The 18,831-nt window shown below is 34.1% G+C and overlaps 1 protein-coding gene across 10 annotated transcripts in view; it reads left to right on the top strand.

Moving 5' to 3' along the window:
* MEF2C (myocyte enhancer factor 2C) overlaps window positions 1-18,831 on the top strand; it is a 118,396-nt gene that overhangs the window by 42,422 nt on the left and 57,143 nt on the right. For 9 of the 10 annotated variants that reach the window (XM_039383663.1, XM_039383671.1, XM_039383666.1 and 6 more), the window contains exons 2-3: window positions 2,422-2,619; window positions 15,162-15,365. In XM_039383663.1, coding sequence (XP_039239597.1) covers window positions 2,566-2,619; window positions 15,162-15,365 — 258 coding nt within the window. In that variant the 5' untranslated portion in view covers window positions 2,422-2,565. The remainder of the gene's footprint in view (window positions 1-2,421; window positions 2,620-15,161; window positions 15,366-18,831) is intronic. The other variant, XM_039383662.1, reaches the window with a different exon arrangement.

Below are 18,831 nucleotides of genomic sequence, written 5' to 3'. Positions count from 1 at the left end.
TAAAGCAATGAAAAACAAAATTCTGCTCATCAAGTGTTGCGTGAATTACTTTAAGATAATTTTGTGTAGATCACAGAAATTTTAAGTGTTCTGACTTTCAACTGCCTATAAATTTTTTGTTGTTTAAAGACTGGTCTTAAATGTGGAACTGATAAGTATGTGAGAGAGATTCAACATATTGCTCCTCCACTATGATTTCTCTCCTTCCTGATAAGATTTTTCTCAGCATTAAGAGATTTTTTTTTTCTGAACTCACTAAGCATGAGCATCTTGATCTGCAGAACAGCTCATCCTCACTAACCAGTCACCACTGCTCTAATCTGTCCACCCTGACCTTCCACCTTGCAGTGAATAGGAGCTTAGGCAGACATAGTGCTGTAAACTGATAGGGCCACTGATTTCAGTTGAATGAAAGGAGAGGAAGTTGTTCCATATGCATTTGCTGTGGATTAGTTTATGGGTTTACTGTCACAGAGAAAGCCTGTTAGACTCCTTCGAGTCCTGCATGTGCATGGGAAACACTATTCTAACTTGGTCTTTTTGTTGGAGGTAAGACTATAGAAAAAAACAGGAAATAAGCCTAGTCCAAGGAAATTTAAAACTGTTTCTAAAAATAGACTGGGTTTGTTTGTCAACACTGAATATCAGATAAGACTGTCTCCTAGTGTTTGGGAAAAAAGATTTTAAAAATACATTTGATCAATTTATTTCATATTTTTGGAATTTTTTAACTTTTTTTGTTGCAAATATGGTCAAGTACCTTTGTGTCTTTTTAAGTAGTCAGAAGTTACTGTTTTCAGCTACAAAATGTAGCAGCAAAAAAAATATTTTTAGCCCACACTTTATTATATTATCAATATGAATTGGCCCATGTTCCATGTTTTGCATTATGTTAATGATATATAAATATGGCTAGAAAATAATATAAAAAAGCATTTTTGTGCAGAAAAGTAATAACTACTATACTTGAAAATTTGTTTTGCCCAACAGATTAAATACATCATAGTGGCTAGTTAAAAAACTCAGACTATTTATTTGTTAACTTTTTTTTTTAGTCATAAAACATGAGCAGCTTAATATATGTGAAGAAAATAAAGTGACAATTGAAGATCAGGAGTGAGGTCTAGCTTTTCTACCTCAGTAGCTTTGAATCAGAGATAAATAATGGAATAAATGGCCACAACATCAGCTTAATGCTATGTAACATATTGTGATAATTTATCAGGTTGGCTGACAGACTACAATCTTAGAATAAATATGGAAACACTAGCTCCTGTTTTAAAATTACCAAATTTTTATTTCCAAGGCAATATTTTTAACACTCTGTGAAGCTATCATGAAAATGTTAAAAACCATTTAAATTAGTGTTGTTCAGATTTTTTTTTCCTCTTCTGTATTTCAAAGAACTCTGTACTGTTCTGTTCAAAATACGTAAATCTAAAAATATTGTAAACTAAGATTATAGAGGGGGAAAAATTATGTCTTTTACCGCATACTAGACTAACTAATTTCTGTATTTTCTTCTATTTTCATCTAGTCTTTCATTGCTAAAAGCACTTTGGATATGATAGAAATTAATTATGTGATTCATGACATTTTGTGAAATATAGAATGTGTCCTGCATTGTGTATTTTTTGTATATTGCATGTAACTGTCCTTAGCTCAGCGAGAGAGCCAGTATTGTAAAGATCAGTGCATTACTAAAAAAGTAAAAATATTTTTCAGAACATTCATAAATTATCATCTGTCTCTATTATTCCATTTTTATAAGGAAAGATATGTTTGCTGATTATAACTTCTCCATCAAAACATTTTAGAACTTACACTGAGATGAAACGAGGGGAAAATGCGCTAGTGTTTTCTTCAAGTGTCTTGAGTGATACTTTCATTAATCCATATTCTTAAAGAATAAGGTTACAAATTTTGGATTTAAAGTAGCTGACATCCCTTATATATCAAGTAACACTTTAATAAAGGTCTATCATATTTGCATAATGAGGGACATTATCACCTCTGCTGTCAAAACACAAGATTGTTTTCCTTTCAGAAATGAATTAGCTGGCCTACTTTGCATACATAGGTACAGAAAGGTTCATTAACTCTCTGATTTAGGTAATTTTTCATATTAGATCTGTGAGTGATATTTGAAATTAGAGGCACCTAATTCTGTTAAAACTTTCACAATGTGTATTTCAGCCCTTTTCTTTACTTGATATATTGGTGGTTTGTTTGTTTTTTTTTTAAGAAGCCTTTGAATTAAATTATTATTTCTCCATACATTACTTATTTTATAGATGCAGTAAATTTTTATTATAATTTACGTGTGCACTAAATTATATTGTAGATGCTTGGGCAGCTCCATAGTAACTTTCATCTGGTTATCAATTTCATAATAACATTTGATTTCCTTTCTGTGTTTAGCAGGAACGGATGCAGAGGACTGTGAACTGAGTAGAGCAAGTGCTGAAGAAAGAGGTTTGTTTTGAGGAAACAGGAAAGAGGAAGAAAAGAGAAGGGAAAAATACGTAATTTTAAGGAAGAAGGAGAGAAAAAAAAACGGGGACTATGGGGAGAAAAAAGATTCAGATTACAAGGATTATGGATGAACGTAACAGACAGGTGAGTTGCAAACATACCACATTTGATCATCATATATTTATAAGGTGACATTATCAAAAGTGATAAAAAGTTGATAATTTTGTGTGCCTATGCATTTACCTACATATATGTATGTATATACACAATGTATGTAAGGCCATCAAAGAAAAAGCCATCAACAAATATTTGTTGATAGGTCATTTTATAAATGACCAGAAACCTCACACACAGCGTTTTCAAGTTAGTAACATGCATAGTTAGTAATTTATTACTTCAGGTCTTGGTTCTACAAAGTCTGATATTTATGCTCTACTTTGGGCCCCCTCCACACTTACTTTGACTTTCAGTCTGGAATATACATTGTTAAGCACATCTGTGAGTTGTTACAGAATGCAGACTTTTTGTACTGTATTTTGTGAACTGTTATGAGTTATTATGATATGAGGACTTGCATTTAAATACAGAGCTCCCAACTATTTATGTTTCTACACCTTTGCAGTGTTTTTATTTTTACCTCCTTCATATAAAAATGACACTGCATCATAAAAAAAATCTCATCTTTTCCTGTCTGAATTTTAAAAATAATTTAGGTACCCTCACATATTCTAAAATTCATATAGAATAATATTAACATGTTGTAGTTATTAAGCCAAGTGACCATCTCTGATGCTAGGTCCAGCAGGACCGGCTAACTAATTATTACCTCTCCTTTAGATAAAATGGCTGAGTCACTGTCGCGTATTATCAACACTGTCTCTGCTAGTTAGATCATGGCCATAAATTAGAGAATCTGCTTTCCTGTTTTCACAAAAATAAAATTTAGCAATTGACATCTTTAAATAAAATCAGTGAAAATACTGCTGTTTACATTTGAAGTAAATGGATAGATGTTTTGTTGAAACTGGAGATTCACAATTGTGAGAAACTCTCCATATAATTATTTGACACTATGATTAATGTTCTTCATACACCTGGCTGCAATTTAGGAATAATCTTCAGTAGCTGATTTTAAGAGCTTGATACCCAGTTACTGTTAATATGGTAGTTCTATTCATTTGATGTATAAAATTCTTTATATATTCAGGTTGTTTTTTAAGAAGCTTAGAGGATTTTGTAAAGCTGTAAAAAACTCATCCTAGGCATAACAACAAATTGTAGTCTTTAAACATGCTTCCCAAGAATTTTTAAATTTTGTAGTGTTAGTAGTCACTTGTGTTCTTCATGGGGGAAAATCATATGTAAAAGCAAAATGATACATTTTGTGTTTTCCCTAAAGGTTGCCAGTTCCTGTGGGACAAGCCAAAAAGCAGTAATTCTAGCAATATAAAACTATCATCATGTTTATTTTAATTGGCTGATAGCTTGAAGTTTAAATTGGATTTGAAATATTGAATTGAATTTATCATTAAATGTTAAGTCACTAGCTGTTTGAAACTTGCCCATGCTACCCTGGTTTCTTTTTGAAGGGAATCTGAATTGTTTTGTAAATGATACTACAAAATTTTGCCATTAGTAACATTAGTTCATACAATAGCTTCAATGTCAACTTGCTTACTCAAATAAAGCATTTACAGAGACCTTAGCCCCAGTTTTGCCAAAGAGATATCTTACTAAAGATAATTTACTTTTAAAAAGTCTAGTCTTTCAAGTCATGCACAGTACAGTTTCAAGAATTCCAGCACCAGCTTTCAGAACTAATGATTATGAATAAAACTGTAACGCTAGAGAAATAACAACTGTAGTGATAGTGCAGAAAGTGTTTATCTTGCTAGCATTTCACAGACACATAGAATTATAGAATGATTTGGGTTGGAAGGGACCTTAAAGATCTTCTAGTTACAACCCTTCTGTCATGGACAGGGACAACTTCCACTGGACCAGGTTGCTCAAAGCCCCATCCAGCCTGGCCTTGAACACCTCAGGGATGGGACATCCACAGCTTCTCTGGGCAAGCTGTTCCAGTGCCTCACCATCCTCACAATAAACATTTTCTTCCTAATATTTGATCTAAACCTACTTTCTTTTAATTTGACTACATTCCCACTTGTCCTGTCACTCCATGCTCTTGTAAACAGTCCCTCTCCATCTTTCTTGTAGGCTGCCTTCAGGTACTGAAAGGCTGCACTTGCGTCACCCCAAGCCTTCTGTTTTCCAGGTTGAATCAAATTCAATTTAATTAGCAAATTTAATTTGCTAATATCTATGATGGTGATCAGCCTCTGTGAGGCTAGAGGTATAGATTTGCATTATGCACCACATAGTAAGCCTGACTTGATTCCATTTCTTATTTCTACTAATATATTGTATGACAATTTTAAAAGTGTTTTACTGGTTTTATCCTCTTTGCATTTAGTGTCCTGATTTAGATCTCAGTGAAGCCAATGAAAAGATTTCCATTGATTCATTTGGACTGTGGGATCAGGCTTTTTAATAGTGACCATATATATATGATTAAATACAACTGGATTTTCAGTAATAGCTGATTGATCTTTTAACTATTTGTATGAGATGTACTCTTTCACAAGCCTCTCTGGTTCTTAAAATATAATGTATCCCATGCGGTATTGCTGCTTCAGCATAGCAGCATCAGTTTATTTGTTTTCTAACTTGTACACTTCCAGTAATCTTAGAAGATTACCTTGTTTATTTTGCTATATTGTCTTTTTATTTGATTGTATTAATATATACTGAAAAAGATTAAAAGGTTGCACTGGAAAGAAAAAAAAAGATTAAAAGTTTTCAATTAATACAACTAAGATACCAGCTCAAGCACAGTTCCTCAAAGCCTATTTGTAGTGCCATTTACAGGTGGAAAATTTTTCTTTCTACTTCATGAAAACGTGTTTGCAAGAACAGCAGCAAATCAGTTGACTTGAAACTGCCTTATTGTTGCTTATATTCATATGCAGTCTGGTTTCATGACACAAGGTTTGTTAGATGGAAATATGATATACCTGGATGGTGCATCCTCAGCTGTTCTGAAGCACGTAAATTCTCTGCAGGACAGCACATGCAGGGAAAAATACATGGAACACATATCAAATGAAGAGATATAGCAATAGTTTAATTATTCTCTCCCAGTGCAAAGGTGAATCTATTTGGAAAGCAGAATTTCTGAAAAAAGGTTTAAGTTGTTACAAGACCTGGGGAAGGTGGTTTCTGTCCTTGCTTTCCCACTCACTTGCCCAGTGTCCTGACAAGCTCTCTACGTCAACCATTGAATGGTGTACTTATTCTGTCAGTATATCAGCTGTTTTCCTCCACACTACTGTCTGATATAGTAGGAGACTCCCCTGCTGTTCAAAGTGCTGTATGACTGGATTGGGAAGGACAAAAATAGTGCTGACCTCTCTTCAAGAGGATTTTTTCTGAGCAAGTCTAATTGGTTGGATTTGTGTACTTCAGTACACTTTGTGTACTTATTACCACTTACTGGTAATAAATGTAAGTTGAAACTGTCCAGAGTAAGATATCTGGCTGCAAATCTCACAGAAATGTGCAATATGGGGATACAATGTGCAATTTTCCAAAAACTATTTGAAACTTTGACATTTTGGGATAAGTTAAAGGGAAACTACTGCAACCTAGTCATTAGAGGCCCAGTCCTTTTACCCTGACCTGCATAAAAGCTCTGTCATTTACTTCAGTGATTGCAGAATTCAGGCTTTTAATTAGGAGAAGCCATTAATTAAATGTTGTTTCATGTGGACTGCAAGTTGGCTGTATTTTTCTAGCCCTCGTAATTACTGTGTGGTGACAAAGGTGGCAAGAATGTTTGAGTCTTCTATGAGTGATCACAAATTTTCTTTGGTTGTGAAAGTTTAAAAAAGCCAATCTGAAACATTCCCTTTCACGCTACTTTTTGCCACAGGTAAAAGGAGTATGAATAATTGTCAGAGCTAGAGGAATAATACCAGCTCACATGGTATTAGTTGCACCACCAATAGGATCAATAGCCAAAAATATTAGCATTGATATCTCATGCTAGAAGCTCCTGACTACTACAAGTTCTTTCTGCAGAAATTTCAATCAAGCAGATTGGAGAATCCTTCTATGAAGACTTCTAGGTTGGTTAAAAAAAAAAAGAAGAAAAACAAGGAAAAATGTGTGAACTTTATTTTCCTTTGGTTTCTTATTTGAAAGAAATAATATAACTACCTTTATTATGGTCAAGACATGAAGGAACAATTGCATTCATCTGCCTCAGAAAAGTCCTTGAATTTTTTCTGGTTTTAATCCGTTTGTAACATTTTGTTGTTTTAATGAGAGCCTTTCATGGTCTGCTTTAGTCTGGGATCATCTGAAACTCTCTTTGCAGCCATCCAGGCAGGGCTGTCCAGGTCTAAAATAAATAGTTGTAATGACATAAATGATATGGTATTACTGTTAAACAAGGTCACTAACAAAATATCTCATTAAATCCATGGACTGTGGGCTAAATCCAGAGGTACATTGACCCAGGAATGAGGGTATATTGACTTGATAATATTCTGGTATCAATTCTGGTAAACCCTCTTGCTTTTAATCCCCCTTTTTTTGCAGTTAGTATTAAGAAATGTGAGATCTCACCATTTTTTGTCCCTCTGATCATCTTACTCATTAGTTCCGCAGTTTTTTCCTTTTTGTGAAGGTTCACAGTTAAAACTGAATTGACCTGACTAATGATTCTGCACACCATTCAAAACACTTCTTTCAATTTTGTAATGAGCAGCTGGGACCTTGTTATTAAATACCATAGGAACTGTGCACTTTAATATGAAGGTGCCTAAACAGTGGTCCACCCTTTTTAAAGTATCGTGTGTGTGTGTGGAATTCAGTGGGGTATAACAGCAACAAACACTTGCTGTGTAACTTTTTCATGTACAAACTTTTTACCAGTCTTTGATTTCAGCAAATCTGTAAAGCTGTAAACCAAGACTTACTGAAGTTATCAGCTCAATAGAGAGCAAATCAAAGCAGATAAGTAAAGTGAGGTTATGGGGCAGTGGAATAATATCCTAGAGGGAAATGACCATTTGCAGGAAGACCTAGATTTGTTCTACTGACTTAGATACCTAATGCTGCTAGTTTCAAAATTAATTTCAGCCCCATGTATCTATTTATATCTGTGTTTCAGTTCTATTTAAAAGGAAAGGGTAAGAGACTATCGTCTAAATCAGAAGCTCCCCTGTAGAAATAGTACAGAACCTTGAGTATTACTGCTAACATGAGCACAAGTTGGATAGAAAAGTTTTTTCCACCAATCTCCTTATATTCTCAGTATTCCCTCATGGGGTGTCTTAATTTTATCCAGTATATGAGATTTTATTTTTTTTCCCCCAGGCAAATGTTATCATATGAAAGCATAACTGCTTGACTATGCAACTAAGCATAATTTTGTTCAATGAACCTTTGTCTTAAACATCACATTTATCTTTCATGTATTTTAATTCCTTCCCTTGCTTATATTAAATTGCACTGAGACATATGCTTGGAATGTAACATTAAGGTTAAGCCTTGGCCCCGGTTTTTCAGAGGTAATGTTTCTGTAAGCAAAGAATTACACCCCAAGTTTTCGTGACTCCTAATTTCTTGTGATCTGTACAATTCTGGCAGCACTTTTCATGTTAAGCCAGACTACCTGAGAAGTAAAGTTTTAAAAATGCTGCTGAACTGAATTGTGAATTTCTAGAATGCATTATATTTAAGGTTTAAATGTGCTTGTATTACAAATGTGTGTTCTGAGCATAATTTAGAGTGAATTAGCATAAGGTAAATATTTAGGTCAAATTACTTTTAATTTGAAATGTGAGCAAGAAGGCTAAGTAAAGAGAGTGCAGTGGTAAATGAAAGATCTGCCAACATAGTAGAGCTGAAAAATAGTGTTGACACAGGCAACAGCCTTGCTGTCTTGCAAGGAATGGTTTGGAAAGCCCTGGGGAAGAAAGAGCTGGAGGTGGGAAGCAGAACTGAAGCCATTGTGGAGAGGAAGAAGTTACACTCTTCCTGTTATGACAGGAAATGCAGACAAATGTGCTTCCTGACCATTTGCTCAGCAGGGAATGAAATATTCTTTGACCTTTACCTTATGAACATTTTAGCAGTACAGATCTAGTAAACATGTTTTTTACAATAAACATCTATTTGTACCTGCCAGAACTGGTGATAGCATACCAAAAAAAAAAAAAAAAAAAAAAAAAGTCAACTTTTTTGTGTATTGTGTTAGCTACTGTGTTTCTAAGATGATTTTTTTTGACTAAAATATGTACATATCTGTAGATCTGTCTATAATGAACTTAATCTTATCTCTCTGATTCAACAAAAGGAAATGAAGTATCAGAAGTTTGACCCTGTTTGGTTTTAGATCTTAATTTGTAAGTTAAAATGGGAAGCATATTGATACTGGCTAACCTACTAATTTCTGACTTGCTGTATATCTGTTAATTAAGAAATCTTTCAATTATCTCTGCTCTCTTTTCTTACAAGGGAAAAACTCATAAGAGAGATCCACCAACATGTACTGGATTTGGGCAGACTGAATAGTATTACTATTTTAAGTATTTCATCCGCTATTTATGCACAAAGATTCTAAAAATGTGGTGTAACAAACAAAACCTTCTTTTTTATATGAGTTAATCATGAACATTTTATTTGTTATGGTTGCAATTTTAGGGCATCCTCTTAGAACTCCTCTTTGTCTGGACTATTCAGCAACTCATAGCTCAATATGCTTCAGGCTTTCCGGGACAATTGTTCTTTTACCAGCATAAATTACTGCTATCTCATCCTGTAAGTTATGCTGGAGGGTTATAAGGACATGGAAGCAGTCTGATCAAAGTCCTTCACTGCTCTTTAAAGGGTCTTCCATTTAATATGGCATGGCCAGCTTTTGCATAAAGGAAGGTTTGTCCAGAATGAATCCTGCACTGGAACTGTTTCCCAGTCCCATTGAGGATTATTGTAAAGGTTGTTGCAGTCAGACTTCTTCATGTGACAAACAGCTAAGCAAAAATCAAATAAGAGGAAAGGGAAGAAAGAACATGACAAGAGCAATTGCCTCTCCAGTAGTTACTTGGGGCTTCAACAGGATAGGTTTAGGTGCCTTTTAGTGACATTTTAGTGAAGAGCCCCTTGGATTACACATGGCTTTGTTTACGAACATAACTTATGTTTGAATTTAGGTAAATTGAATCACAGAATCATAGAATCAGTTGGGTTGGAAGGGACCTCCGACCCTTGATCAAGTCCAACCCTTGATCCAACACCGCCGTGGTTACTAGACCATGGCACTAAGTGCCACATCCAGTCTCTTCTTAAAAACCTCCAGGGATGGAGAATCCACTACTTCCCTGGGCAGCCCATTCCAATGTCTGATTACCCTCTTTGTAAAGAAATGATTTCTAATATCTAACCTAAACCTCCCCTGGCACAACTTAAGAGCATGCCCTCTTGTCTTGCTGATAGTTGCCTGGGAAAAGAGACCAACCCTCACCTGGCTACAACCTCCTTTCAGGGAGTTGTAGAGACTGATGAGGTCTCCCCTGAGCCTCCTCTTCTCCAGGCTGAACAACCCCAGCTCCCTCAGCCTCTCTTCATAGGACTTGTGCTTGAGTCCCTTCCCCAGCCTTGTTGCTCTTCTCTGGACCTGTTCCAGCACCTCAATATCCTTCCTGAACTGAGGGGCCCAGAACTGGACACAGCACTACTTGAGGTGCTCATGTAGTATCTGGTATTTGTCACATACATTGTATCTACCATGCCTACTCTAGTCCCTACATCAGAAATTTAGACATTCCAGATGAAATAAGGACAAACAGAATAAATTTTTTTTTGATGGGGTAGTGCCACTATCGGATATTTCTGTGCATCAGTGGTCCCTGTTTTTCACATGTTTAATGGCAGGAAATGTATATGGAAAGGACTATGTGCAAATTCCCTGTTTCTCTCATTTTTCTGTGTCAGCAGCTATATATCTTCATAATCAGAATAGGAAGAAGTAAGGAGAGCACTGATATTTTGACACTGTCTGGACTGAATTGCTTGAAAGATCACAGGACTGCTACTTTGAAAACATAAAATGTTAGCACGCATGCTGTGACTATTAGTGGCAAATATGGAGTGATGTTATGGTTCAGCCTCTCATATTATGTGAGATTTCAGAAAAATTACTAGAAGGACCTGAATTAAACCTAAACCTAAACTAAACTAAACTAATCCGAAACCAACTCCTATCAAAAAAAAAAAAAAAAAAAAAAAAAAAAAAGACCACATGGTGACTGTTTCTTCACTGATCCCTTAACATCTATCAGAAGTATTGTTGTTACAAATTTAGTTAAATAAAGATTATTACCAGTGGCCAGTATAACCCATAAAGATAAATTTAAATTTCAACAGATGAAAGATTTGTACTTGCAACCAGGCAACATTACCTTCTAATTTATATAGTTTAAGTAAGTTGAACTTACTAGCAATTAAACAAGAAAGTCTCCTCTGCTCCCTTTAAATGGAACATAGCACAGTGTGTGATACACACACTTGATTTCAGGCTGTTTACAGCTCCACTTGCAGATATTGCAATGACTATGCCATGTGAGAGGCGTTTCCATAAAATTTAAGAGCTAGAGTTGAAGTGGAAAAGCATCCTTTTAAAAATCCTCCTTTGTCAGTGCCTTTCCTTTAGCACATGGGTTTCACCTTTAGTTAGAATTTCATCCAAAATGCATAAAAAGCTCGATTTATATCAAGGAAGTTAAAAGTTGGCTATTTCACTGTGAGTATTTTCTAACCAAGCACCATCTTGATTAGCTCACAGCATACCAAGTCATCAGAATTAATGCTTCTTCATATACAAAAATGCTGCAGGCTTTAGAAACTTCTTGGTACTGCTATTCCTGTTAAGAGGGCAAATAAATTGAAAATAAATAGTAAATAAATAAATAAATAAATAAATATTAAATAACTATCATAACCGTACAGCTAAGACAAGTGCAGTAGACTAGTGGGTTTTCAGCTAATATGAAGGGATGACTTTAAGGTATTTTTGTAGGTTTCAGAAATAATTGTGGTACTTTCTTCACACTACTCCTTTTGCTATACATATGAAACTATGCATAAAAAAGCACCTCATACCAGTATTTAGAAATTCATTGTTTAAAACCCAGTGCTTTATATACATGGGCTTAAAAAGGTTTTAAAGATCATTGATAAATGATTGATAACGGATAAAAGCCTTTTATCTGTTCCACTTTGTCCCTCCACTCCACTTCCATTTTTTCCAGTTCTCACACTATTATAAAGTATCTCAAAAAGAGAAAGACTTCCTAAATTGCCTACTCTTCTCCTAAAGAGAAGTGAATTTGTGAACCAGGTAGCAATATTATTCTTGCTACTGAAAAAACTTAAATATTAAAGAAATATTGAAACGTAGGCATTTTTGGATGCCTTTTTTAAAATATGTTGATGAATTGTCTCGTATGTGTATTTTCACTAGTGTTCTTTATGCCAAATGACAAAGTAACATTGTCAGCTGTTATATGACGCTATCAAGACAGAACTTTGAACACAATATATAATAACAAGACTATGTAAACACCTAAATTTTTGGTACTGTAGCTACAGCTTGTATTCATGCCAATGTGTGTGTCTTGTTCATTCTTAGCACTAAGTCGGTTCAAGTGTAATCAGAGCTTCTTAAGTGTAGGCTGCACACTGCCTTCCAACTATACAAAACAGAACAGATGTTTTAAATAATTTATACTAATTTTTACCACTCAGGATAACTTGTGCAATACTAGAATATTGTTAACGATATTTATTAGATACTTTTAGTGTAGGTGAGTATGGTTAACATAGCAAATAATGAACAAAGTCATAGCCAAAAAATTTAAGTAATAAACATGCTTTTTACTTATATTGCTCACAAAAATGTTTTAGCATATGGTGTATTCATCTTATGTAGCCACATAGAAGAATGTATCAAAAAAGATAATTTCTTTTTTTAAAATGGCTTGAAGAATATTCTTAATCTCTTCTGAAGTTACTGGCCTGACCTTTCACTATACATTCAAAAATACAAGTTCACCTCTACCATAAACTGGTGTAAAAGCATAATAAATTTATATATATACAAATATATATATGTATTATATATATGTAAAGATAAACCACTATGAATGGCACATTTGAAAACTAGTATTCCACATCACCACAGAAACAGTAATAGATACAATTGTTTTAAATTCATTTACCAGCAGTTAGAGAAAGCATTAGCTGATACGTTTAGAAAATATTAGAAAAAATCAAGGAGTTAAAACCAAATCAAATTCAGATCAGTTAAGATTATATAATGGAGAAAGAGAAAAGAAAGATCTAGCTGATTTATTTTTCTCTTTTTTTTTTCCACTTTCCAAAAAAAGGAACTCTAACCAGCATCATTCTGGTGATAAGTGTTATGAAATAAGTATCTGCTGTGCAGCACAGCTGTGTGGTTTTTCTAAATGTTTAGGAGCACCTAACAGTAAACACAAACAGTGGCTTTAAGGATATTTCTGTACTAGGGTGTACTTTGATGGTGAAAAGCTATAACATGCTAAATGCAGAGGTTTCTGCGCAACAGAAACCATATTGTACAGAGACACTCCACCTAACACACTGTGGTCAAAAAGTTGATTGAAAGGCATGGTAGAGGCAGAAAATATGTTGAATTAGTACATTTTATTTTCTGCAAGTTTAGTTATTTCTAAAACAAGCTTATATATATATGATTCAACAATTGCATTGCAATTTTCTCTAATCAGAGAAAAGTTTAAAGGAGTATTTTAAAGACAGGATTTTTTTAATTTATTTTTTTTTTTTAGAATTTGAGTGAAGTTTTATTACCTATCTCATTATTCATTCCAACTATCAAAAGCCATGATAGAAAAATTTAGAAAGAACTAACTATTAATTATGCATACTTGAGACCAGTGCTGTGGAAAATGTGTTTTTACAATGCTTGAATAATTGTATTTAATGCCAATCCACCTTTTTTTACAGTACATTGACAGAGGCTAAAATGAAATTTACAGTAAGAGGAATAACATTCAGTATACATTTGGGAGAATAAGTGTTCATAGTATTGGCACAGAGCCTCGTCTTTCTAAGATGGTCTAGCAAATAGGGATTGGCAATACTTAAAAGTCATGTTTTCCATGGCCTGACATGCTGGGATTTTAAGGTAGTCTAGGATTGCAGTTAGCATTAACTTGCATTAGGAGTGTGACAAGATAAAACAGCAGCCATATGACTGGTGTGCAAATGAATCTTCTTGCCTCAGTATTAAAGTGCAGTGATGCCACTGCTTATGGGTGTACAGGTAATGGTAGCAACAAGTGCAGAATTAGGCAGACCTATAAACTTGGTTGTGTGCCTGTCCTTGACCTATTAAGTACCTTGACTACATGCTAAATTTGATTAATTATAGGCTTAGCAAAGCCATATTTTTTTCTTAAAAATCCTTGTCACTGAAAATTATTAGAGAATAAAATATGTGTAAAGAATCACATATATTTAATGGAAATTGCACATATGAAGAAACAGAAGGAGATAAATTTAACCATATAATTAAGTTAAACAGCTTTTCGTAGTTTCCTATTTCGAGTCACATATCTTACTGGAACTTGTAAGCTAATGGAGAAAAAAAGAGGAAAAAAATTGTTTAATGTGCAGGTCTTTCATTGTCAAAGCAGTCCCCTTGGAAAATTAGGGTTTTGAACTGAATAATTGTATTTTTCATGCTGCCTGGATTTTGCATGATGTCTGGGCATTCACTGGCATTCTGAGAATTTATAAGCCCATCCCTATTTTTTTCCTGTGTAATATGACCCCTTGTACTAAAAAATGCCAGTTCATATTTCTAAGGATATAGCTTGAAATGAAATAAAATCTACTATGTGGTTAGAAAAGACCTTTTTTCAAAAGTCTGACTGGCTGACCAGCTTTTGTTTGTTCTTTGTTCATGCTTTAAAACTCTCATTTCTCATATGAATGTTTGAATTTTTAACACTTTATATTTCTTCAAAACTATTGTGAACATGTTTACATGAACAATGTATCTCTTTTACACTACTTAAATGCTTTATAAAATGATTTCTTTGCTTCAAATCTAGCAGGAGTTGAGGAGTTTGCAATCAAAGTCAATCGCTATCAAAAATAAGAATTGACTGCACATGTTCAAACTATTTACAGGTGCTTATCTGAGATGCAGTTTTTAAATATTGATGGGAAAGATGTATGCGGTCTAAAGGGTATCTGAATTTAGAAGTTAGAGAGAGATACAGCATCAACACTTCATAGCACCACTAAATGAAAATGTCTCATTCTCCTTACCTGTACCTCAAGTTTTGTGCAGTGATAATTACATATATTTACTCCCTTATGTGACACACATACACACACATATATATTCTATTTGTAACTGTAATTATATTTATGCATTTGTCTTCTGAACATATTCTATTCAAAGACTACCGCAGTCGCAGTAAAAAGGGAGAAGGACTACAGACTGTAACTTGTAGGGTTCTGATGGACTTTTGCTTTTTTTCCAGGTGACCTTTACAAAGAGGAAATTTGGGTTAATGAAGAAGGCTTATGAGCTGAGTGTTCTGTGTGACTGTGAGATTGCTCTGATCATCTTCAACAGCACCAACAAACTGTTCCAGTATGCCAGCACTGATATGGACAAAGTGTTGCTGAAATATACCGAGTACAACGAGCCACATGAGAGTCGAACGAATTCAGATATTGTTGAGGTAAGACTTCATGTATTACTCTGAGATAGAGGTGCTCCAAGTGAGTAGATCATACCCTCAGGTGACATAGCAGCAGGAGAGCAGAATAGGACAATGTATTGGTTTGGGGGTTGGAGGTGGTGAAGCCAAGACTAAAAGAAAGCTGTGTCTTGTGAGCTGTAAGTTTTATCCTGCTGAGTCTCACAGAAACTCCTGCAATGGGATCTCTGGCTCCCTATTGTCCAGCTTTCTGTGCTGCTTTGTTCCTGTGTCCCATTAGTCCTCTCCATGCCTTGACCATTACCTACCAGCTGAATTTCCCCTTTGTCTCCTAGTCTCCCCCAGTCACATGCTCTCCAGAAAACATTGCATACCTTGTCTCCACACTCCAAAAGTTATAGTATTGTCTGTCCAGGAGGAACTAAAAATACATTGTAAAAGATGTGAAAGAAGATTAAGAGCCACTGCTTTAAGGCATTTAACTACCCTTTTAAGCTTTTTGATTATTTACAAAGGAAGGATATTTAATAAAATGCAAGAAAAATTTACTTACAATCTACACAATAAAAATGTTTCAGCTACAACATACAGAATGCTATTAATATAATGTAATAGTAACGATATCGAAGCAGTAGTGTCAGAATGCTAGAAACACTTTTTAAATATTGATTTTGTAAATATATATGGAAATTTTTAATTACAATTACTGAAAATTATTAAATAAAAATTAAAATTTTAAAATTTAAGCTTCTAATATTTGCAGAAAAGTCAGTTTACTTTAAAATCATGTTGGGATTCAAGCCATGCAAAATACATGAAGCCTTCAATGATTTTGTTGCTATAGCAAGGCTCTCACAGTGATATCTAAGAAATGGATTATATGACCTATACAACTTCAGTTTTCAAAGCACCTGAGTGATTAGCCATCCAATATTATAATATTATAATTTTTAAAAGTATTGGAAGGTTAAAAGTCAGTGAAAATTTATTCCTGAATACCTTGGCACTTAGTTTTTAAAGGTTTTAGTTTCAGATTTTTAAAGAATTTATATGTTGTCTCAAATGAGATTTTGATGCTTTTGGATTCTTCACCTCGGTTAGTCATGTGTTTGAGACTAGCAATGTAAGGAAGTTAGTTATTTCCATATAATGTTTTTTATGGATAAAAAATGAACATTGCTACACGTTACAAAGAGTCAGAGACACACCACCATAGATGGGCAAAAACTGCACCCAGGAATATATATCACTTTTCTGTCTATACATATGTCACCATCTAGGAAGATACTCTTTTACTTCCTTCATGATTTCCCCCCAGATTTTCTCCCATATTAGAAGAGGGTGAGGTTCTGACAGCAGAACAAAAATTTATGTGATGTAAGACTAGGAGGAAAGTGCATAATGTCTTCCTCCTCTCCATCATCTCTTTTCCTCTCTTTGAATCTTCTGTATAGACATGAAGCCTTTCCTGTCACTTAGATTTTTTAAGCCTATGTCCAACAGAATTCAAATTCTGTGTCCAAAATAATGTCCCGTCCTCTTCTAGTGGCAAAAAGCCAGAGTATTCTTAGCAGAAAAGTTTCCTGTGATATCTTTACTTCTTCCTGCAGGCTTTCTTGTGGAAATAGGTGAGTAATCCAGTTAGGGATTTATTGCTTGCTTTACGATGAATGAATACTTTTGATCTTGAGGACTGTGGTTTTTAAAGATATCTGAGTTAAAATTTAAAATTCCAAATAATGTCTATTTTGTTATAACTTTTAGATTTTTCTGAAAGAGCACTCACTACACCAGCAAAATTCCTTTCTGCATTAAGAGTGGGCCAGTTTGGATAGGCTGATAGGCAGTTTTGAATGCAGATGTGTAATTTTCTGGCTATACCCAAGGTTTGATGGGCATCCCTTTTTACAGGGATGAAAGTAACAGTACGTAATTTAAATTGAGCAACCTAACAATAGGCAGAAAAGGCCAAATTAGGTGAATGTTTATAGTTTTTCCATATGCTCTGTCAGCTTTGAATTTGTTTTTCTGTTATATTTTTCAATGTTTTGCCTGAAACATAAAATACTTAAGCTTCATCCATACTGATATGGTTTCAGGATCCAAGGAGTACTTCTGCAGGGTGTAGGTTTTGAACGAGACTATCATGCCTTTACTTGGTATTTAACATCGCAGTTACAAGTATAGAAGAGGAATAGAGCCCCTGAAAATATACAGTCTGATAAATGGTTTGACTCTTCATGTAGTTTGGGTATATTTTTAGGTACAGGATAGAAATCTGCCACACATTTAAATATTTTAATTTATTAGTTAAACTGACTACATTACACATATTTTCCTTGTAAGGAGTCCATCTTCTTTTCACTTTCAGACGGTTAGATTACATACTTACAAGTTCTTAATCTTGTTCTTCCAGAGCAATCAACAGCAGCTGAGAATCAGACAGTATTACTAAATCTGATCATTTACAATTGTTCAATAACTATATTTCAGCAGAATAAAAGGGCATAGCTGTACTCACAGATTTCTGGACAGAGAAAGAAAACTTTTTTATCTAGATTTATGAAAATTTGAAATATATCTGTCAACTGTATAAAAGTCTTCAATTTAAAATCCAGTTTCTGTTCTCAATCAGCATAATATTAACTATTTAGTTACTATTCAGTTGTGGTAGAACCATGTTATCAGTCATCAGAAGGTGTTATAGTTTCTTGGAAGAATCTGTATTCAAAGAAAATTAAAAGCTCTCTAATATGTAGCTAATTACTTTTAAGTTAAACCACTGTTATTCAAATAGAAAAATTGCATAACTTTTCATGTAGATCTGGCTAAAGCTGTTAATTTTATTAAGCAAATGTTTTCAGTTTAATTACTGGGATTAATTACATTTAGCATTTCTGAAGGAGTGAGTTTTCAGACCATATCTTGTTATTTAAAATATCAGAAGACAACAAATGTCATACATCTAACCAACATTACACATTTTTCATTACACTATTTTTCAGGGGAAAATTGGTCCTACCCAACTTATAGATATATGATCTCAATAAATCTGTCTTGATGAAAAATGGAGTGGCTAATATCAAGAGAATTGTAAAGGCCAGTTCCTGTTATTCTTTGAGCTCTTTTCTTTTAATGTTTTAAATAAATATCTCATACTATTTTTACATGTGGAACAATTTTATTTGCATGTAATAAATATAAGTGAGATGATGTTTTCCAATTTCTTCATTCAAAATGGTGTTGATTAACAGGCAGTTTGTTATATCTGAGTTTTTCACATCACAAAAATTATCTACTAGCCTAATGTGTTTCAGTTAGTACCCACTAAATATTCTTACAACATACACAGGTAACTAAAAGTCATTGTGTACTCATGAAGAGGAACATATTTTTATTCAACACTCAAGTTTATCCATTTCAAGCAAGAGTGACAATTATTTTGAGTCTTACCAAAATCTGTATGAAGATATGTATTAGTCGGGGG

The sequence above is a fragment of the Pipra filicauda genome, unplaced genomic scaffold (genome assembly GCF_003945595.2).
Source record: "Pipra filicauda isolate LSUMZ 115617 unplaced genomic scaffold, ASM394559v2 scaffold31_size4109673_pilon, whole genome shotgun sequence".
NCBI lineage: Eukaryota > Metazoa > Chordata > Aves > Passeriformes > Pipridae > Pipra > Pipra filicauda.
Note: the sequence above shows the minus strand (reverse complement) of the source record. Positions and strands in the feature narration are given on the sequence as shown.